Below are 23,275 nucleotides of genomic sequence, written 5' to 3' on the forward strand. Positions count from 1 at the left end.
GCCCAGCTACCACTACTGACCATTCTAATCAGGACCACAATAGATAGACTCTGATAGAATGGGAGAAAAATGTGGAACAGAACCTCAAATTCCTAAAAAAGAAAAGAAAAAAAAAACAGACCTACTGGACCGGTTGAAACTAGAGGACTCCCTAAGACTATTGCCCTCAGATATTCTTCAAACCTTGAACCGAAACTAATCCCTGAGGTCACCTTGTAGCTAAATAACAAATTGGCTCAAAAAATATCACCTGTAAGTACTGTGCTCCTTTAAAAAATCACCTATATGAGGCCAAATGGTGAACAATTACTCTAAAACAAAGATGAGAATGTAAGGTGACAGAGGAACTAGATTAATGGAAATGGAACAACCAGAACAGAAACAATGAGAATGTTCACACATTGTGAAGAATGTAACTAATGTCACTGAACAACTTGTGTAGAAATTGTTGAATGGGAACCTAAACTGCTGAGTAAACCTTCACAAACAACATTATTAAAAAATATGTCTAAACCAAATTAAATTGCTTCTACTTGTCTGTTAGGAGAAGGTTCCTCACCCCAGATTTACATGCCCCCCGTCTTATACGGGCTATGAGAATCCCAAGAGGAAAAAGACTCGGGCCCTGTCACTAGAGGGCCAGGATCCAGAAACACAAAGATAATTCACTGTATAGAGAAGATGGGCTTCCTAGAGTATCCTTGAGGTGCAGATACTGTGGGTTCCAGCTGAGTGAGGTACACTTCCTCAGTAACCCAGGCCTGCGTGGCTCACAGAAGCCAGGTACCCCCTAATCCTCAAAGGCTCCATTCCCTGGGGACGCACCACCCCCCAGCACCCATCACCGTCTTCCAGGGAAGGCTGTGTGGAGAGAGGTCCTTGAAACTGCTTAAGGAGAGAGAACTGGAAAGGGTTTCTATGAACAGATGTTACCTTTAGTTTGAGGCAGGGCTGACAGGAAGTGGGTAGGGGGGCCCCCGGGGTTATGAAGGTAAGAGGAGGCAAGGATGTAGCTAAGAACACAGAAGGGCCAAGGCAGGGACGACTCCACAAACTGGAAAAGTGCAGAGCACTGGGGGCGGAGGATGGGGGGAAGTGAGAGACGTTTCTAGTCTCCTTGAGGCCGCAGTCACACACCCTATAATGACAGCAATAACTAGCTCAAATTGTTTTCCACGTTATTACTTCCCACCAGGGCTGGCAGAAGGAGTCTGGGAGAGGTTAAGACCAGCCCAGGCGGTCAACGACGACGTGGAGACCTCGCTTCCGGAGCTTGTTGCAAACAAAGCAAGGGCTGAGGGGAAGAAAGTGAGAAACCAGATCAGAGAAACCAGATGAGGGACAATACTTTGATTCAAGAGGAGAGAGGGGAAAGCAAAGGACACAGGGTGGTCACAGCTGTCTGAAAAAGATCTAAACAGACCAGGAGGGCGGTGTCCAGGTGAGGGGCAGCCCAGGCACAGGGCAAGAGGCATCCACGGAGCAGGTGTGAGGATCGGAGGGCTGGTGCTCTCTACTCTATGACCCCCGATTTGGAACTATGTATGTTCAGCATTTTGGACAGACACACTTCCATCTGTACACCTTGGATATTGTTCTCTAATGCTGTCAGAGAACTTGTCTGTCCTTTAAAATGTTTAATTTAAATTTAAAATCATCTGCTGCTGCCCCTGGTGTGGTGTTCCCTGTGACAGAACTTCAAGCACATTCCTTAGTGACTCCACTATTGTTATACCATCAGGCTGCTCTGTGGTGACCTTTTGTTTCCATGAGAACATGGAATGTGGCCAAGCAGCAATCTGGCCTGACCCTGACCCTTAAATTCTAACAAAGAACAAGCTGGGCTACACTGGTGAGAATCAGAACTAAGAAAATCATATCCAAAATATAAGAAAAAAAGCCTTGTGCCAGAAGGTGAGTGATTGAGTTGTCTGTAAGACCTCAGAGTGATTGATAACCGAATGTCTAGCCTTGGGAATTAACTGAGTAAATTACAGCACAGCTCTGGGTCCCCGCCACCCACATCACGACTCCAGACCCCCCAAGTTATAGGCTGTTTCCCCCTGTCTAGATTTTGTAGGCTGGGACAAGGAAGGGAAACAGCTTGGGTCAGTGAATTCCAACAAGGTGGGTGAGGTGGGGCTGGAAAGAGGAAGTTTGGGTGGGAGGAGATGGTGAGATTAGAGAAGACAGAGGGTATGGAGCCCTGGTGGCACAGTGTTTAAGAGCTCAGGCTGCTAACCAAAAGGTCGGCAGTTCGAATACACCAGCTGCTCCTTGGAAAACCCTATGGGGCAGTTCTACTCTGTCCTGTAGGGTCACTATGAGTCAGAATCAACTCGTGGCAACAGGTTTGGGGGTAGGTTGGGGGCTGGCCTGGGGGACGGACCTGAAGGTCCACATCTGCCTTGGCCTTGTCCCTGGGATCCATCTCACCAACCAAACTGCCCCTGTCCAGGAACACCAATCCCTCCCTCCCTGAGTCTCAATGAGCCCACACATGGTTTCTGCAACCAGATCCCTAGGTGTGGGTGCCGTGTCTGGCCCCTGTCCACGCAGCTGACTTCTCCCAGCAGACCCCTGCGTGGGGTGGGTTTGCAGGGATTTTCTCTGGAGCAAGGCTGTCTGGAGTTGGATCTGGCTTTTCCACTTACTAGGTGTGTGATCTTGGGCAAGTTTTTAATTTCGCCGGTGCCTCAGCTCCTTAAAACAAAAACAAAACAAAAATGGGTCCCTGGGTGGCACAAATGGTGTGCTCTTGGTGCCGCATAACAAAGACCTGGTCATCTGTTTCTGTAAAGATTACAGCCAAGAAAACCCTGTGGAACACAGTTCCACTCTGTAACACATGGGGTTGCCATGAGTCAGAATCAACTTGATGTCAACTGGGTTTCTTTTTTTTTTTTTTGAGCCTCAGCTCCTTAAACTGTAAAAATAAGAATATAATAGTACCCATCTCATAAACTAAAACCAGTTGCCATGGAGTTGATTCTGATTCATCATGACCTCATGTGTGTCAGAGTAAAACTGTGCTCCATAGGGTTTTCAGTGGCTGATTTTTTTGGAAGTAAATCACCAGGCCTTTCTTCTGAGGCCCTTCTGGGTAGACTCAAACTTCCAACCTTTTGGTCAGCAGCTGAACGCATTAACCATTTGCACTACCCGGGGACTCCACCCATCTCATAGAGGTGTTTAATAAATTGATATAAGGAACATGCTTAGAAAAGTGTCTGCTAGACAGTACACACCCTACAAGCGCTTGTTAAATAAATGGGGTTTGCAGCAGGGCCAGTCAGGATTGAAGTCACAGCTCTGCCACTTACTAGCTGGGTGATGTTAGGGAAACCAGCCTCCCTTTCTTCCTTCCCTTGGGAGCCCTGGTGGCACAGTGGTTAAGAGCTCGGCTGCTAACCAAACGGTCAGCAGTTTGAATCTACTAGCTGCTCCTTGGAAACCCCATGGGGCAGTTCTACTCTGTCCTATAGGGTCACTACAAGTTGGAATTGACTCGATGGCAATGGGTTGGTTTTTTGTTGGTGGTACTGATAGGTACTATTCCAGGCCTAATTCACTTAATGCCCACAACCATTCTATGAGGTAGGTTCTAAGCTGTAATTTGCAGACGAGGAAACTGAGGCAGTGAGAAAGGGAATAACTTTCCCAAAGCCACCTAGCTGGTAAGCCCCGCTGTCTTCTTCACAACGCTGTATGTGTTTCCTGGTGGGCCTCCTGCACTGAACCCGCTGCTCCGTGATGGTGGGGACCCAGTCTGTCTTATTCAGCCAACACAGTGCCTGGCACAACGGAAGGAGGAGCTCTGTAAATTTTTATTGAATGAATGAATGAATACTTTCCATTGTGCCAAGCCTACAAAGCTCTTTTTCCCTGCTGGAGAGGGGCATGATTAGATGTCACAGAAGTGATCACCCCAGGACCACTACCTGGTCCCATCTAGGAGGTGTCTGAGTACTGTATCCTTCCACTCGCTCCTGAGGCCAGCATCTCCCAGGCCAGATCTTCAGCACTCTGATTCCCTGGAAAGTCTGTGTTTTCTTCTAAGTCTCCTTATTTCTCTCTTAAGCCTAGCTTCTCAGGCATCTGCTGAGTTCTTCAGTCCACAGAGTGAAAAGGCCCATCTCCCAGATTCACTCGCTACACACCCTGGAACAGCTGCCCAGTAGTCTGGGCTGTGGGTCTAATCTGGTCTCTCTTCCTTTTCTCTCCTCCTGTCTGATTTTTCTGCAATAGCTTCTCCTCCTCCCCACAGACTGACCCACTTCCCTGTACCCTTCTATTCTCTTCCACACCCTGCTCTGTTCTATCCTCCAAGTCTTCTACCTTTTCAGCTACCAATTTATTTCCTCAATCATTTTTCCAGCTTTTCCTTGTTCCTTAACCATTTTAAACACAGTTATTTGTAAGTCTTTTCCAGATGTTTCTATCATCTCAAGTTTGGAGGACAGAAGTTCTCCTCATCGTGGTGTATGCTGTCTCTTGCTTATGGTGGCTCAGTTCCTCAAGCGTTTTGTAATTTCTGATTATGAGCTGAAGCCCGAGGTATTCTTCTCATGGGTGGTGCAAGTGTCCTGGGTTATGAAAGCTCCCTCCAGACATGATTTTGCCTTTGTCTTTGCTTAGACTCCCCAGTCTGGACCAACCTAAGAATTCTCAAGTTGTTTTGTTTTTGCTTTTGTTTTCACCTGAAGACTTGGGCAGGGACAGGTTTTCTCGCCATCTTCCAAAACCAGTGGGTGGACTTTTTCTAGGTCCCATTCCCCAAGGGTACAGACTTCAAGGATCTCAGCTGAACTTAAGACTACTCGTTTCAGCTTCCTGCCGCATGAAAGCCAATGCCTTGGTCGCTGCCCCTGCATGGTCATTACAATGCTAGTGTTTGGCCCCTGGCCTATTTCCTTTTCAATACCACCACCCCAGGGCCCCTGCTGCATTAGCTCACCCGCCCCCTCTGCGTTTCTGCTCCCTCTTGATTTCAGAGAATAGACACATTATATTTATATTTTCTACATATTCAGAGTGAGAGGGGCCATAGCATCCCATTTCCAAATGAGTACCTCAAACATATGCATTCACAGAGGGAACATGGAAGCTAAAAAATTTAGTCCACAAGAAAAACCCCATTTCAGGATACAGCTAGAGTGGAAACACCTTGGCCCCTCCTCCCATAAGCAGGGGCCCTGCCTCCCCATTAGGCCAGGAGTCAGTCATGGACATGCCACGTGGGTAGTTGCTGTTTACCCTGTGCTGGGTACCATACCGGGTGCTTTACACAGCTTGTTGTGTCAAGTCGATTCTAACTCATGATGACCCCATGTTACAGAGTCGAACTGCTCTGTACAATTTGCTTGGCTGGAACCTTAACGGAAGCAGATCGCCAGGCCTTTTCTTCCACGGTACCGCAAACAGCTAGCTGAAAGGTTGGCAGTTCAAACCCCCCCCAGAGGTGCCTCAGAAGACAGGCCTGGCAATCTGCTTCCAAAAGGTCACAGCCTTGAAAACCCTATGGAGCAGTTCTACTCTGCACAGTTGGGGTCGCCATGAGTCAGAATCGACTTGATGGCAACTAACAACAACAGCACAGCCCTATGAGGCAGGTTCTAGTATTGTCACTGAGGCACGTTTGAGAAAACTGCCAGAATCACAGTTAGCAAGGGGCAGAACTGGGACTCAGACTTACATCGAGCCCAACCTCCTACCAAACACATCTTGTCTTCCTTCTTCCTTCCATGAGCCACCTCTAGCCCCCTCATGCTGCCCAGTCCTCTGGTGACAGGGCCCATGTGGTTTCTTTCCCCTTATCTGTAACAGCAGCCAGTGGGTGTGATCTGTGTGCAACCAGCCACTGTTCTGCAGAGGTTATGGTCTGCGATTCTGCCCCTCGAGGACCACTCCACAACTCGGAAGGGACTGTGGCACTCACACAACTCTTTGCCTGAACCCTCGTTACCGAGAGACAGGAGGCCCGTGCCAAGGACGATCCGAGGGGAGATGCACGCTGGGAGTGGATTTGACTCTGGTCAGGACCCAAGGCACCCAGCCCTCCCCAAGACACTGTGTGAGCCAGGCCTGGCCTCCAGACACAGCCCCTCTTGCCCCGCCCCAGCCAGGGTGGTGCTCGTGCAGGAAGGACTTTAAATCCAGCTGCCAGACCCCTGGACGGGAGAGGCAGGGAGGACTGGCCACCATGCACAGCTCCCACAGCCTCCTGCTGCTCCTGCTGCCGCTGCTGCTGCTGGCCACCACAGGCCCCGCAGGAGCCCTCACGGAAGAGGAGAAACATTTGTTGGTGGAGGCACACAACTTCTATCGTTCCCAGACCAACCCACAGGCCGCGAACATGTTGAGGATGGTGAGTGCAGCCTGTTGAGACTGGAGGGGTGCTGGGCAGGGCCTCCCCACTTCCCCTCCCTTCCCCCATGCTGAAACTATCTCAGAGGCTCATCCCTCTAGTCAGTGACAGAAAGCCCCTGACATTGTATCATTCACAGTTCCCCACAAATAGTCCCATTATACAGATGAGAAAACTGAAGCTCAAAGGGACTTGCCCAGGTTCACACAGCTGAAAAGCCAGGCCTGCAAGCCCCAGCTTCCCATTCCAATGACCTATCCCCTCCTCAACACTTCCTAAAACGTATGTGCCACTGGGAGGGGAAACAGCAGGTTCCTGAGGCCTTGGTGGAGCCGGGCTTTCAGATGCCCTCCAAGGAGATGAGAAGAGGAAGCAGAGCAGCAGGATGGGTCTGAGCACCTGGGGTAGGAGGGAGGTACTAAGGAGGCAGGTGAGAACAGGAGCTAGAAGCAGAGAGGGCACTGGATCACACAGTTCAAATTCTGTCTCAGCAATTTACAAGACCTGTGATTTCAGGCGAGTTCCTTCACCTTGCTGACCCTCAGTTTCTCATGTGTAAAATGGGAGTTGGAATTAGAGATATATGTGTATCAACATGGAGCTTCCAAGTGGTCCAAATGGCTAATGGGCTCAGCAGCTAACCAAAAGGATAGAGGTTCAAGTCTACCCATAGATGCCTCAGGAGAAAGGCCTGGTGATCTATTTCCAAAAAGTCAGTCATTGAAAACCCTACGGAGTACAGTTCTACTCTGACACACATGGGGTCACCAAGAGCTGGAATCCACTCACGGCAACTGTGGGTTTGTGTGTGTGTGTGTGTGTGTGTGTGTGTGTGTGTGTGTCAACATGGATTGAATGTCACACATATAATATTGAACAGAGAAAAGTACTATCTCAGAAAATACACATAGTAGGGTATATTTACATGAAGTTTTAAAACATGCAAAAAGGACTATTAATATGCTGGGGAGAGACACACGCAGATGTAAACGTACATGGTAAATGTGTGGAAGACAGAAAGCAGATTCGAGCCAGTGGTTAACTCTGTCAGGGAGAGAGAGGTATTGAATGGTGGGGGTGGGGTTTGGGGGTGGGCTTCAACTGCACTGAAAACCAAAAACCACACCCGTTGGTACTGAGTCAATTCCGACTCATAGTGACCCTACAGGACAGAGCAGAACTGCCCCATAGGCTTTCCCAGGCTGTAAATCTTTATGGAAGCTGACTGCCACATCTTTCTCCCGTGGGGCGGCTGGTGGATTCGAACCACCGACCTTTCAGTTAGCAGCCAAGCTCTTAATCACTGCAACAGCAGGCCTCCTCAACTGCACTAGTAAGGTTTTATTTCTTAAAGTGGGTAGTGGGTCCACAGATGTTTGTGCTCAGGATTAAAGTTCACCCCCTTCCTCCCTTCCCTGACGGCTGGACTGACCCATCCCCTCCAGCCATCTCAGGTGGCCTGGGAGATTGGTGGGAAGCTCCAGGAACCCATAGCTGGTGCCTGAGGCCAAGGTTGCACCTGGAGAACATGGCAGTAAGCCTGGGGGCCTGAGACCCAAATTGCAACCTTAACTCTATTGATCTAACTAAGTGACTCTGGACGAGCCCCTTACCTTCAGGGCCTCTGTTTCCTGATCTGTAACATGGAGCTGGCAATCCGTGCCCTGGGGGTCAGGCAGGATAACATGTAAGAAAGATCTAGGAAGGGCTATGTGAATGCACACAGCACCACCATTCACAGCCCCATTGCCCTTGGCAACCAGGAACTGCTGACAAAAAATCAGGACGCCCCGCACCCTGGCCCCATGCTCGTACCAACTCTACCAACAACTCCCTGTAAGGCCTGGGACTCATTGCTGGATCTCAGTTGCCCCATTTGTATAATCCCTGAGGCCCTTAAACCTTGCTGGCTGAGGCTGGAGGCTACAAAGGCTGGGTGCTGGGTTGAAGTCTGTCTGCTTGTGAGCAGAAGTGGACCTTGAGGATGGGGCAATGCTCTGGGAAGCAGGTCAGACATTGAAAGGATCCCCCAGGCCAAGGTTGCTGCATGGTAGGAAGTGATCTGAGGAGAGGGTGATGGTAAGGCCAGGTTGGGATACCAGCATCAGGCTAATTTGGGGGCAGAACTCAGAGATGCAGAGACTCTGAGGCCATATGGTCTGGGTTCAAATCTTGCCTTTGCCATTTACCTGTGTGACTTAGGCCAAGTTACTTAACCTCTCTGTGCCTCAGTTTCCTCATCTGTAAAATGAGGATGATAACAAGAACAACTCCCTTGCAAGGCTGTTGTAAAAATTAAATGATTAAATATGTATGAAGCACTTAAAACAGTGCCTGGCACACAGTAATTGCTCAGTGGGTGTTTGATTCACAAAAGAGGGAATGGATTCAGGCTGAGGCAGGTGGGGTTATCATTGACTTCCCTCTCCCTCAACCTCCACATCCAATCATCACCAGTTTTACCCCCAAGAAGGTTCAATTTTCCTTGAACCCTCCCTCTCCCCCATCTATTTGGTCCAACCCTGGTTCAGTCCTTCATTTTTGCTCCCAGCGACTCCTAGGACAGCCCCTACCTGCTCCCAAGCCCCTGGCCCCTGCTGCCAGAATGGCTGATTTAACACGTTGGCCTGACCCTGCTCAAATCCCTTCAATGGCTCCCACTGACTCCCACTGGCTCCCACTGCCTTGGGATAAAGCTCCAGGTCCTATCTGAGAAGGCTTCATGTGCTCTGGCCCCAGCCCCCTTCTCCAGCCTCCTCTCCTGCTCACCTTTGCGTTCATCTGGATAGCTGTCTTTCCCCAAACGAAAACACTGTTTCTTGCCTCCATGCCTTCGCTTATACAGCACTTTCTGTCTTTCCCACCTCCACCTGGGTAACATCTCATCGTTTAAGACTTAGCTCAGTGTCTCCTTTCACACCTCCAAGTTGCTAAACGGCCCTCTTCAGTGCCCCTATAATACTCATTGTATATTTATTGATACATTTTCCACATGGTGGCCCAACTACCGATGATAATGTAAACTTGGACTTCTTGGTTCTTGCTGCCACCCCAGGGCTGGCACGGTGCCCAGGACTGTTGAATGCATGAATAAATGGATGAATGAATGAACAGACTTGCTTTCAGATGGTGACCATGTAGCCAATGTGGGTGGGTGCAGTGAGTATTGCAACTCCACAGTTTGGGCTCTGGACGACCAAAAAGCCTTAAGACTCTGCAGAAAGACTCTGTAATGGTGGGACTGCAGGCATCTAGTCAGAATGGAAATTACAGCTGCACTCTGTAGGGGACACTGCTTTAGGTGTCTCAGTCAGCTATAGTTGACAAATATCTGTTGAGCAGCTACTAGGTGCCACCACTGTGCCAGCCAGTGGGGATACATCACTGTCCCTACCCTGAAGGAGCTTATGTCTAGCCTGAAGCCTTGCAGGTCCTTCCGGATACCCTGATCCTGGTCCCCAGCACCCTGCTCCTTTCCCACTCCCAATCTTCCAGGGGCCAGTGATTTGGGACAAAAATGCCTAGAGAGGGAGAGGCACTCACTGGATGTTACAGCAGTGGGCCGGATCCCAGCCAAATGTTCCCATCCTTGCCCGAGACAGCTGCTCCTAAAAGTCTTGAGTGGGTGGGGTGTGGGTGTGGCCACATGGCCCCCTCTCCTCGGGGTCACCCAAACTCTTGGCAATTTATGGGCCATCTGGCTCTCACAACTGGCTGTGTCCCCAGAGGGTGGAGGAAGAGTTGCCGCCAGGACAACCGTTTCCAGGAGAAGCCAAGGACAAGGTTTAATAGGATCCAGACCTCCCTCCTCAATCCTCTGGGTCAGATGACTTGTAAATAATCCCTGCTTCCCACCCACACTCCAGCCTGTTCTCCCAGTTGGGGACACAGAACCTCAGAGACCCTCTAACCTAAACTACACCCCCTATCGTCTTATCTGAGGTCCCCACTACAGAACACTGCCTTTGGGATTTGACAGCTATTTGGGTTACCAAGTCTCCAAAAGTAGGCCCCTTAGTGAGGGTCACACAGAGATATTTACTCTTCTTGGGGAAAGGAGTTGTCAGTTGACAAGAGTTGAGAGGACATGGAAATGGCACTTGGGAGGGAAGCCCTGAAGCAGGTAAAGGCAAGAAGGCTGAGTTGTACCAAGGAGTGAGAGGGAGTACAGAAGAGAGAGTAGGGTGTTGGCACCCCAAGTCAGACTGATAGGGCAAAACCGGCCAAAAAACCAATCTGTCCTCCGAATATCTCACTGAATGAACATCCTGTGATCTTCAAAGCATGTTCAGGTACCCTAGGAGGTGACCCTGGGAGGTGGCTGGGACATCGCTGCCCAATTTAAATGGAGTTCTATTAATAATAGTTTTGTCACAAACATCATCTCATTTAATCTTCCCACCCCATGAGAGTTCAGAAAGGTTAGGCAATCTGTCCAAAATCACAAGGCTGATGAACGGTCCCAAGTTTGGTTAACTCCATCCCCAGGGTGGCACCCTCTCACCTCCCCACAGAAGCCCACCTGCTCCAGGTGATGGCCAAGAGTCACCCAGCTGAGGGGAGAGGGGAAGGTCTCCAGCTTCCAGAGGTGCCAAGATACCTTCAGCTTTCTACTCTGATCCCCCTAGAATCTGTAGGCATCCTCATCTTCTCCCACCCCCCACTCCTCCACCTCACTTTCCTTCTCAACCTGCGCCTAATAGTTGTGGGACGAGGAACTGGCCATCTTTGCCAAGGCCTACGCTGAACATTGTGTGTGGGCCCACAACCCTCATCGCGGGCGGCGCGGCGAGAACCTGTTCGCCATCACGGGTGACAGCATGGACGTGCAGATGGCTGTGGCAGAGTGGCACCGGGAGCGTGATTACTACAACTTCACCACAGGTGCCTGCCAACCTCGACAGATGTGCGGCCACTACACACAGGTGCACAGTCAGCTGGGTGGGGCCTGGGGGTGGCCATGTGGACAGGGGTGGGGCCCGGGCCAGGGAGCCCAAAGGAGGGTTGGGTGGGGCCTCCTGGTGTTGGGCTGGGGCCATAGGGCAATGGTAAATATAAAACTCAATATTATTGTACTTTTGGTTTGTTACTCCTCTGTTTACTCCTATATGATTTCAAAAGTAAATCCATAAAACAGTAACTATAAATCTATTCTATACACAGTGTATAAAAATGTAGTTTGTAACAATAATCAATAATATAAAAGAGGAGGGACAGAAAGATATAGGGGCAGTGTGTATGTATACCATTGTAACTAATTTGGTATTATTCAAACTAGGGTGTTACAAATTGAAGATGTTAACTGTAATCCAAAGGTAACCACTAAGAAAATAACTAAAAATATATACAAAAAAAGGAAAGAAGGGAATCAAAATGGTACACTATAAAAACTCAACTAAATAATTTTTTAAAAGGACAGTAATGGAGGAATTGAGGAACAAAAAAACACATAAGACATACAGAAAACAAATAGCTAAATGTCAGGAATTACTTTAAATGGAAATGGATTAAACTCTCCTATTAAAAGGCAGAGATTGGCAGATTGGATTTAAAAAAAATGATCCATCTATATGCTCTCTACAAGAGGCTCCCTTTAGATACAAGGGCACAAAGAGGTTGAAAGTAAAGGGATGGAAAAAAGATTTTCCATGCAAATAGTAATGAAAAGAGCACTGGGGTGGCAATATTATTATTAGACAATATAGGTTTTAAATGAAAAAAGTTTACAAGAGACAAAGAAGGACATCATATATTGATAAAAGTTTCCATCCAGCATCCCTAACAACAGAGTCCTGAAATACATGAAGCAAAAATTGACAGAATTGAAGAGAAAAATAGTTCCACAATAATAATTGGAGACTTCAGTATGCCACTTTTAATAATGAATAGGACAACTAGATAGAAGACAAATATGTGTAAATTAAACAACACACTCTTAAACAATGAATGGGTTGAAGAACAAATCAAAAGGGAAATCAAAAAACCTCCACCACACTGAGCCCAGACAACTAAAAGGTGCTTGGTAACCAACACCGACTGCTCTGGCAGATCACAATAGAGGGTCCCAGATAGAGCAGGAGAAAAATACAGAACAAAATTCAAATTCACGCACACACACACAAAAGCCAATGCTTGCTGGTCTGACACAGACTGGAGACACCCTGAGAGTATGGCTTCCAGACACCTTTTAACTTTGTACTGAAGTCACTCCTGAGGTTCACCCTTCAGCCAAAGATTAGACAGGTCTATACAGCCAACAATAACACACATGAGGAATGTGCTTTGTAGTTTAATTCATGTATACAAGATCACTGGGCACATCAGCCCAAAAGCAAAGATGAGAAAGCAGGATGGGACAGGAAAACTGGATGAATGGAAACAGGGAACCCAGGATGGAGAAGGGGAGAGTGCTGACACATCACGGGGTTGGCAACCAATGTCACAAAACAATTAGCGTATTAACTGTTTAATGATAAACTAATTTGGTCTGTAAACTTTCACCTAAAACACAATTTAAAAAAAGAAAAGAAAAAAAAATACCTTGAGAAGAATGAAAATGAAAACACAACATACCAAAATTTATGGGATGCAGTGAAAGCAGTACTAAAAGGGAAATTTATAACAGTAAATTCCTACATTAAAAAAATGCCTTAAATCAATAACCTAGTGTTACAGCTTAAGGAACTAGAAAAAGAAGCACAAGCTAGACTGAACGGTAATAGAAGGAAGGAAATAATAACGATCAGAGTGGAGATAAGCAAAATAGAGAATAGGAAAACACTGGAGAAAATCAACAATACCAAAAGTTGGTTCTTTGAAAAGGTCAACAAAATTAACAAACCTTTACGTAGAATGACTTAAAAAAAAGGGAGAAAGAAAAGTGATGGCATTACTACTGACTGTACAGAAATAAAAAGGATTATAAGAGAATACTATGAACAAGTGTATACCAACAAATTGGACAACCTAGATAAAATGGCCAAAGTCCCAGAAGCACACAAACTACCAAAACTGACTCTAAAAGAAATAGAAAATCTGAATAGATCTATAACAAATATGGAGATTGAATTAATAGTCAAAAGCCTCTCAACAAAGAAAAGCCCGGGACCAGATGGCTTCAACAGGGAATTCTACCAAACATTTAAAGCAGAATTAACATTAATTCTTCTCAAACTCTTCCAAAAAATAGAAGAGGAGGGGACATGTCCTAACTCATTCTATGAGGCCATCATTACCTTGACACCAAAGAAAACTACAGGCCAGTATCTTCTATGACTATGATGAAAAAAATCCTTGACAAAATACTAGCAACCCAAATTCAGCAGCATATTAAAAGGATTATATACCATGACCTAGTGGGACTTATCACAGAAATAAAAGGGTAGTACAACACATGAAAATCAATCAATGTAATATATCACATTAATAGAACGAAGGAAAAAAAAAAACCACACATCATCATCTCAGCTGATGCAGAAAAAGCATTTTTGACAAAATTCAACACCCTTTCATGATAAAAACACAATAAATTAGGAATAGATAGAAATTTCCTCAACATGATAAAGGCCATATATATATACATATATATAAAACCACAGCTAACATACTCAATGGTAAAACACTGAAAGCTTTTCCCCTAAGATCAGGAACAAGATAAGGATGCCCACTTTCACCACTTCTCTTCAACATAGTACTGGAAATTCTACGGAAAGCAATTAGACAAGAAAAAGAAATAAAAGACATCCAAATTGAAAAGGAAGGCATAAAATTATCTGTTTTGCAAATGACAATCTCATATGTAGAAAAACCTAAAGAATCCACAAGAAAGCTGTTAGAGCTAAGAAATGAATTCATCAAAATTGTAGGATAAAAAGTGTGATGGTTAAGGTTCTGTATCAGCTTGGCTGGGCCATGATTCTCAGTGGTTTGGCAGTTATGTAATTATGTAGTCTGGCAGTTATGTAATGGTCTGGTTTGGCAGTTATGTAATGATGTAATCTGGCAGTTATATGTAATGATGTAGTCATCCTTCATGATGTGATCTGATGCAATCAGCCAATCACTTGTACGGGGAGTTTCCTCAGGGGTGTGGCCTGCATCCAGTATATATATGGATGCCCTGCAAAGCTTTCTTGGTGTGGATCCTGCATCCAGCTCGTCATTATCTGACTTCTGGTTCTTGGGACTTGAGCCAGCAGCCTGCCATATTGCCTGCCAGTCTTGGGATTTGTCAGCCTCTGCAGCCTGTGAGCCAGTGGCCTGCTGTTTTACCTGCCTATGTTGGGACTTGTTGGCCTCCACATCCTGTGAGCCAATGGCCTGACATCTGACCTGCTGATCTTGGGTTCATCAGCCCCTGCAGCTACATGAGTCAGGAGAAGCCTCCAGCCTGATACATAACCCACGGACTTGGGACTTGCCAGCCTCTACAACTGTGTGAGCCATTTCCTTGAGATAAATCTCTCTCCATATATATATATACTCTTCACTGGTTTTGCTTCTCTGGAGAACCCAGCCTAAGACAGAAAGTCAGCACATAAAAATCGGTTGTAATTTCTATACACTAGCAATGAGCAAACCAAAAAGGAAATAAGAAAACAATTCTGTTTACAATAGCATTCAAAAGAATAAAATATGAATAAATTAACCAAGGAGGTGAAAGACTTGTACACAGAAAACTACAAAACATTGCTGAAAAAAATTAAAGATAGCCTAAATAAAATGGAAAGACATCTCGTGTTCATAGATTGGAAGACTTAATATTGTTAAGATGACAATATTACCCAAAGTGATATACAGATTCAATGCATTCCCTATCAAAATACTAACAGAATTTTTCACAGACGTGGAAAAACCCATCTTAAAATTCATATGTAATTTAAAGGATCCCCAAATAGCCAAAACAATATCGAAAAAGAAGAACAAAGTTGGAGACACACATTTCTTAATTTCAAAGTTTAATACAAAGCTACAGTAATCAAAACAGTGTGGTACTGGCATCAGGAGACATAGACCAATGGAATAGAATAGAAAGCCCAGAAATGAACCTTCACATATATGGTCAATTGATTTTTCAACAAGGTTGCCAAGACTATTCAATGAGGAAAGGACAATCTTTTTGACAAATGATGCTGGGAAAACTGGATATGCACATGCAAAAGAATGAAGTTGAACCCTTAGCTTACACAACCTAAAAAAAAAATCAACTCAAATGGATCAAAGACCTAAATCTAAGAGCTAAAACTATAAATATCTTAGAAGAAAACATAGAGGAAAAGTTTCATGACCTTGTATGTGGCAGTGATTCTTAGATATGACACCAAAAGCACAAACAATAATAGAAAAAAACAGATCAATTAGAACTTTTGTGCCTCAGAGGACACTATCAAGAGACTGAAAAGATAACCCACAGACTGAGATGAATATTTGCAAATTATGTATCTAATAAAGGATTAATATCCAAAACATATATTTTTTCAGAAAACTCTTACAACTCAACAACAAAAAGCCAAACAATACAATTTTAAAATAGGCAAAGGACTTGAAAAGACATTTCTCCAAAGAACGTATACAATGGCCAATAAGCACATGAAAAGATGCCCAATATCGTAAGTCATTAGGGAAAATGCAAATCAGAACCACAGTGAGATATTACTTCCCACTAGGATGGTTATTGTTATGGATTGAATTGTGTCCCCCCAAATGTGTATCAACTTGGCTAGGCTATGATTCCCAGTATTGTGTGGTTGTTCCCATTTTGTGATCTGATGTGATTATCCTATCTGTTGTAAATCCTGCTTCTCTGATGTTAATAAGGCAGGATTAGAGGCAGTTATGTTAATGAAGCAGGACTGAATTTACAGGATTAGGTTATATTTGGAGTCAATCTCTTTTGAGCTATAAAGAGAGAAGTGAGCAGAGAGAGAGAAGGACTTCATTACCACCAAGGAAGAAGATCCAGGAAGTGGAATGCATCCTTTGCACCAGGGTCCCTGTGCTGAGAAGCTCCTAGACCAGGGGAAGATTGATGACAAGGACTTTCCCCAGAGCCGACAGAGAGACAAAGCCTTCCCCTGGAGCTGGCACCCTGAATTCAGACTTCTAGCCTCCAAAATTGTGAGAGGAAACCCTGGTGGCAAAGGGGGTAAGAGCTTTGGCTGCTAACCAAAAGGTTGGCAGTTCGAATCCACCAGGTGCTCCTTGGAAACCCTGTGGAGCAGTTCTACTCTGTCCTATAGAGTCGCTATGAGTCAGAATCGACTCGATGGCCATGGGTTTGGTTTTGGTTTGGTTTAAACTGAGAGAATAGATTTCTGTTTGTTGAAGCCATACACTTGTGGTATTTCTGTTATAACAGCACTAGGTAACTAAGACAGCTATCATCATAAAAAATGGAAAATAACAAGTGTTGACGAGGATGTGGAGAAACTGGAATCCTTGTGCACTGCTGGTGGGAATGTAAAATGGTACAGCTACTGTGGAGAACAGTTTGGTGGTGTCTTAGTTTGCTAGCACTGCTGTATCAAAAATACCTCAAATCGGTGGCTTTACTGAACAGAAATTTATTTTCTCACAGTTTAGGAGGCTAGAAGTCCAAATTCAGGGCACTGGCTCTAGGGGAAGGATCTCCTTCTGTCTGCTCTGGGGGAAAATTCTTTTTTTTTTTTTAATCGTACTTTAGATGTAAGTTTACAGAACAAATAGTTTCTCATTAAACAGTTAGTACACATTATTTTATAACAATGCTTAACAACCCCACGACATGTCAACACTGTGCCTTCTCAACCTTGGGTTCCCTATTACCATCTTTCCTGTCCCCTCCTGCTTTCTAGCCCTTGTCCCTGGACTGTTGTGCCCCGTTAGTCTCGTTTTGTTTTATGGGGCTGTCTAATCTTTGGCTGAATGGTGAACCTTGGGAGTGACTTCATTACTGAGCTAAAAGGCTGTCCGGGGGCCATACTCTCAGGGTTTCTCCAGTCTCTGTCAGGCCAGTAAGTCTGGTCTTTTTTTGTGAGTTAGAATTTTGTTCTACATTTTTCTCCAGCTCCATACGGGGCCCTCTGTTGTGATCCCAGTCAGAGCAGTCAGTGGTGGCACCCAGGCACCATCTAGTTGTACTGGACTCAGTCTGGTCCATTAGTCCTTTGGACTAATCTTTCCCTTGTATCTTGTTTTCTTCATTCTCCCTTGCTCCCGAAGGAGTGAGACGAGTGGAGTACCTTAGATGGCTACTCACAGGCTTTTAAGACCCCAGATGCTACTCACCAAGTTAGAATGTAGAACATTTTCTTTATAAACTCTGTTATGCCAGTTGAGCTAGATGTTCCCCGAGACCATGATCCTCACAGCCCTCCGCCTAGTAGTTCAGTCCCTCAGGGAGTTTGGATGTGTCTATGGAGCTTCCCTTGTACAAATTGTGCTGGCTTCCCCAGTATTGTGTACTGTCTTACCCTTCACCAAAGTTACCACTTATCTATTGTCTATTTAATATTCCCCCCCCCATACACCCCTCCCATCCCTCATGACTAAAAAAGATTGTCTCTTTTTGTGTGTAAACTCCGTGAGTTTTTACAGTACTGGGTAAAAATTCTTGTTTCGGCTTCTCTAGCTGGCAGTCCTTGAAGTTCCTAAGCATGTAGACTAGTCTGCCTCCGTCTTCAGATAGTGTCTGAAGTCTTCCCCCTGTGTCTGCTTGCTGGCTCCTCTCTGTGTCTATGCTGCTCCTTATATCACTCAGGAATGATAGGTTTAGAACACACCCTATAACAATATGACCTCATTAACGTAACAAAGAAAACCCTATTCCCAAATGGAATTACATCCACAGGCATAAAGGGTTAAGATTCCAACACATATTTTGGGGAAAGACAATTCAATCCATAACAGATGCTTTCTTAAAACGTTAAACAAAGTTAAACTGTATGATCCAAAAGGTGAAAACAACCCAAATGTCCATTAACAGATGAATAATAGGTAGACAAATTGTGTATATGCATACAATGGAATATTATTCAGCCATAAAAAAGAATGAATTTTTTTTTTAAAAGAATGAAGTTCTGATACATGCTACATCGATGAAACTTGAAGACATTATGCTAACTGGAGTAAGCTAGACACAAAACAACAGATATTGTATGATTCCACTTACATGAAGAATTTAGAACAGGCAAATTCATAGAGACCCAAAGTAGACTAGAGGTTACTGTTGGTTGGGGGAAGGGGTAATGGAAAGTTATCGCTTAAAGAATATAGAATTTCTGTTTGGGATAATAAAAAATCCAGAGACGGATAGTAGTGATGGTTACACAACATTGCGGATGCACTTAACACCACTGAATTTTACACTCACAAAGTGATTAAAATGATCATTTTGTTATGTATATTTTACCACACACACACACAAATATACATATAGTAAGTGGAGGTTGCTGGTCTCAGCCCATGGCAGTGTACAAAGATTGTTTTGACTTTTAAAATTTTATGTTTAATGATGGAGCAGGAGAAAGGTGGGGTGCAGAACTCAAATTCTAGGAAGACGACCAGACTTAATGGTCTGAGACTGGAGGAACCCTGGAAAGCATGGCCCTCGGATTCTCTGTCAGCCCAGAACTAAAACAATTTCCGAGGCCAACGCTTCAGATAGAGATTGGACTGGACTGTGGGACATAAAGTGATACTAGTGAGGAATGTGCCTCTTAGCTCAAGTAGATACAAGAGACTAAATGGGCAGCTTCTGTCCAGAGGCGAGATGGGAAGGCAGAGAGGGTTATGAGCTGGTTGAATGGACATGGGGAATCAGGTGTGGAAAGGAGGAATGTGCTGTCACAGAATGGGGAGAGCAAATGTATGTATAAATTTTTGTATGGGAGACTAACTTGAAATGTAAACTTCATTTAAACTACAATAATAAACAAAAAAAATAAAATTTTATATTTAAGACAGAACTCCTTCTGGAAGATAGGACACCACACCTGGAAACAAGCAGAGCACACCCGTGCTTATTCATGATTTGGAGGAGGTTCCAAAATGGCATCTCTGTTCCCTTCCTTGGGTTTTTCTTGTCGCTGATTCTTACTATTTGGGGTTGCAGATTCCACCATTTTAGATTAATTCCTTTGGATATACTCCTTGTTTAAATGCAAGCGTGCACAGGAAGAATTCATGAGGGTATATCAGATCCATGGAGCTGAGGCAAAGTTCTGAGGGCCTGGTGAATGGCATTTGTGGTTGGTGGGGGAAAGTAGAATGCTCAGGACAAAACTCTCCCTGTTCAGAGTTTTTCCCTGAAGCTGTGTGTCCTCAGGGACCTAGATCTCCCTAGGCTATAGGGCGTACCCTCTCCCCCAAGCATCTAAGGCTGGGGTGGGGAGACATCAGGTAGGGGCCGTCCTGCCATCCTACCCTGGCAGGGGCTTAACTATCGGATTTGCCTTCCTTCAGGTGGTCTGGGCCAAGTCAGAGAGGGTTGGCTGTGACTCCCACTTGTGTGCTAAGCTCCAGAACGTTGACGATTCCAATGTCCACTTTCTGGTTTGCAACTATGTGCCCCCGTAAGTGCTATGCTGTGCTGTGCAGTGACGGGAAGCCCTGAGGCTGGTGGTGGTGGGAGGCGGGGCAGATCCAAGGGGAGGGCTGAAGAACGCAGAGCCTAAGGAAGCGGGAGGGGGCCAATCTGGGGCTTACACCGTTGATGTTGGGGGTGAGTTTGCTCTCACTGGCCGAAGAGGACCATGAGGAGTCCAAGGTCACCCACCATCTTAGCGGCGGGCAGGCAGCTGACCCAGGGATCTCTCGCATGCCTCCCCTTCTAGGTGTGTGTATGGGGGCGGAGGGACGGGCAGACACCTTCCCCCAGTGCCCTCCTTGCCTCCTGCAGGGGGAACGTGATTGGGCAGAAGCTCTACGAGGTAGGGCCACCGTGCTCCGCCTGCCCCAAGGGCTACCACTGTGAGCAGTCTCTCTGTGGTGAGTCGTGGGGAGAGAGAGGGCAGGGATGCCGGCCGGACAGTGCAGAGCCTCGCTGGGCTCCCCGGCTGCGCGCGGACAGGGGAGGGACCCGGCGGGACGCGACTCCCCAGGACCCTCCACCGACCTACTCCACCCGGGTTCCCCCGCCCCTTTTGCCCTCCTTTGCGCAGCCACTTTGGCACCGCTATTCAAATTGACGGGATCTCAACCCTTCAAGGGAAGCTGGGCGGGTGAGGTGGGCGTGGTCTGAGAGAAAGGCAGGTGGAGCCAGTTTGGTGGGCGCGGTCAGAAGGACAGGACCGGGACTAGGCCAGGGATGCGGTGGGCGTGTTAAGAACAGGAATCCTGCTGGAGAAGTTCCCTGAAAAGGTGGAAATGCGAGTGCAGAGAGAGTAAGACATGGAAAGGATAGTGGATGGAGGAGCAGCTATGTCAATAACGTCGTTTTATTATCAATGAAAGACATATTCACTAGAGAGGATGTGTGTGTGTGTGTGTGTGTGTGTGTGTCCTGGTAGGGCATTTGGTCGCCTCACCTTGGTTGTAGTGGGTGAGAGATGTGGGGACTCACTGCCAGCACTAATGCCAGGCCTTGTCTATCTTATCAGAACCCATCAGAGGTCCAGAAGAGCCTCAGGATTTGCCTTCCCTGGTGACTGAGGCCCAGACCTCCCTGGCAACTGAAGCCTCAGGGTCTAGTAAAACCGATGCCCCTTCTTCCCTAGCAGGCGAGGCTCCATCCTTCTTGGTAACAGAGGACCCATCTTCCCTGGCAACCAAGGCTTTGCCTACTGTAAAAACAGAGGCCCCATCTACCTTAGCAACGAAAGATACCCCCTCTATGACAACAGAGGCCCCACCTTCCTTAACAAGTGAGGCCTCTTCCTTTTTGGCAACTCACAGCCTGCTCCCCTTGGATGAGAGGCCAGTTACCTTCCCCAAATCCACCCATACTCCCCTCCCCAAATCTACAGATAAAGTGGCCAGTAGGACAAGTGCTCCCTCCATGAGTTCAGAGAAATCTCTGCACCCCAAGATGTACCTGACAGGGACACAGCAGCCCCTACCCCATGCCCAGGAGAAGGCTGAGGAAAAGGGCCCGCATGAGTTGCCTCCACCAGATGAGGTCCTGGCCTCAGTTTTCCCAGCTCAAGATGAGCCAGATGAGCTGCAGGCCACACTTGTCCACATGGGGAACACCTCCTCCACGTCCCTGCCCAACTCCCCCAACACCTCTGCCAATGCTAATGCTATAGATGGGCACACCCTAGCCCTGCAGTCATCCTTGCCAGGTAAGGCCTGTGTTGTCTGCTCTCCCCATTCTCCTGGCTCCACCATGTCAGCATTCTGTCCCCAGCATGGATGGTATGGGCTTGGTGGGAGCATGCATCCTCTGAGTAGGAGCCTCCTCCCTAGCTGCTAAGCCCCTTCCTTGCATGGCTTTGAGGTGGGTGAGTGATCAGGCATAGAAGTCTCCAGGCTGAGGCAAAGCCTCTCCCTTACTGTAGGTGCAGATCTCCCTGAAGGGCCTGTCACCGAGTCAGAGCTGAACCCGAACCCAGCGAAGCCAAACCCGGTGGGACCCAGTCCGGCGGGGCCCAACCAAGCGGAGAAGCCAAACCCGTTGGGGCAGAACACTGAGGGGCCCAACCCTGCCGAGCTGAACCCAGCAGGGCCAGGGCCGAGCCAGGCGGGGCCAAAACCAGCGGGGCCAAACTGGGCGGGGCCAAACTGGGCAGAGCCAAACCCGGTGGGGCCAAACCTGGAAGGGCCGAACGCCGCACAGCCGGGCTCGGAAGAGTCGAACCCGGTAGAGCCAGAAGAGCTGAACCCAGAAGAGCTAGAATCGCTGAACCCAGAAGAGCCAGAGGAGCCGGACCTGGAAGAGCCGGACCTGGAAGAGCCGGACCTGGAAGAGCCGAATCTGGAAGAACCGAACCTGGAAGAGCCGAACGTGGAAGACCCGAACGCGGAAGAGCCGCCGAATGCCGAACACCACACGGTGGAAGACCCGAACGCGGAAGAGCCGCCGAATGCCGAACACCACACGGTGGAAGACCCGAACGCGGAAGAGCCTCCGAATGCCGAACACCAGACGGTGGAAGACCCGAACGCAGAAGAGCCGCCAAAGGCGGAAGAAACTGCAAAACCCACAAGGCTGAAACCCGATAAGCCAATGATATACTTAAAGCCAAAACCCTCAAAGCTTAACTCAGCCCCTGGTTGTGTCTGGAACCCCCTCCTGGGACTGCTGCTACTGCTTCCCCTGGTGTGGGCTGGAATCTTCTGAAGGGCTCGCCACTCAAAAGCAAGGCCTGGTGGGGGAACCTTAACCTCATGCCCACTCTGGAATATCTTTCTCAAAGTGAGAGGCCACAGCTCCCTGGGCAGGCCCTGCCTGTGGCCCAGCAGCCCTCCTTCACCTAGACCCCATGCCAGCCCCCTCCTCTCCTCAGGAGGCCTTTGCAGAGCCAATCTCTGGCAGCACTACCCCATGAGCACCCTGCTCCCCTCTTCTGCCTCTGGAGAGGCCCACCCCTCAGCTGGCAGCAGACTGTTGTGAGGTGATCCTGTGGCCACATGTGCCCTTTCTGCAGTTGTCCCTGTGGCCATGGGCCTGCTCTCGCAGAGACACAGGATCTCAGGGCTTCCCAGGAACCCCTTGCCCTTCCCAGTCCCCTGGCTGCTTCCTCCAGGGCCGCCCCCAGGAGTGCCTCCTGCTTTCCCACCGTCAAGAGGTCAGTTGTCCTGCCATCTCTCCCACCCTGTCCTCAGTCTCCCAAACAAGATGCTTCTCAGCTGAAGGCCTTCTTGAAGGCAAAGGCTGAAGGGGCTGTGCCTCATCCAGACATCCTGGGGGTATAAGGCCAAGCTGGCTGTGAGCTTGGGCAGCAACTCTGACTGTGCACCTGGCCTGGCCGGCTCCTGCCCCTCCCACCT

The 23,275-nt window shown here is 47.3% G+C and overlaps 1 protein-coding gene across 1 annotated transcript; it reads left to right on the plus strand.

Annotated features, from left to right (window-relative positions):
- The first annotated feature begins 6,202 nt into the window (after positions 1-6,202).
- Positions 6,203-22,625, plus strand: PI16 (peptidase inhibitor 16). Its single transcript, XM_004379414.1, has 7 exons — positions 6,203-6,367; positions 11,071-11,292; positions 19,808-19,917; positions 20,244-20,332; positions 20,944-21,627; positions 21,844-21,866; positions 22,527-22,625. Exons 1-7 carry the CDS (start codon positions 6,203-6,205, stop codon positions 22,623-22,625), a joined length of 1,392 nt encoding a protein of 463 aa, XP_004379471.1.
- Positions 22,626-23,275: the final 650 nt, after the last annotated feature.

The sequence above is a fragment of the Trichechus manatus genome, unplaced genomic scaffold (genome assembly GCF_000243295.1).
Source record: "Trichechus manatus latirostris isolate Lorelei unplaced genomic scaffold, TriManLat1.0 scaffold00065, whole genome shotgun sequence".
Taxonomy (NCBI): domain Eukaryota; kingdom Metazoa; phylum Chordata; class Mammalia; order Sirenia; family Trichechidae; genus Trichechus; species Trichechus manatus.

Coding starts and splice junctions, on each gene's coding strand:
- PI16 (XM_004379414.1), top strand. CDS start 6,203: ATGCACAGCTCCCACAGCCTCCTGCTGCTCCTGCTGCCGCTGCTGCTG. Junction 11,293..19,807: donor TGTGCGGCCACTACACACAG/GTGCACAGTCAG, acceptor GCCTTCCTTCAG/GTGGTCTGGGCCAAGTCAGA. Junction 21,628..21,843: donor CCTGCAGTCATCCTTGCCAG/GTAAGGCCTGTG, acceptor CCCTTACTGTAG/GTGCAGATCTCCCTGAAGGG.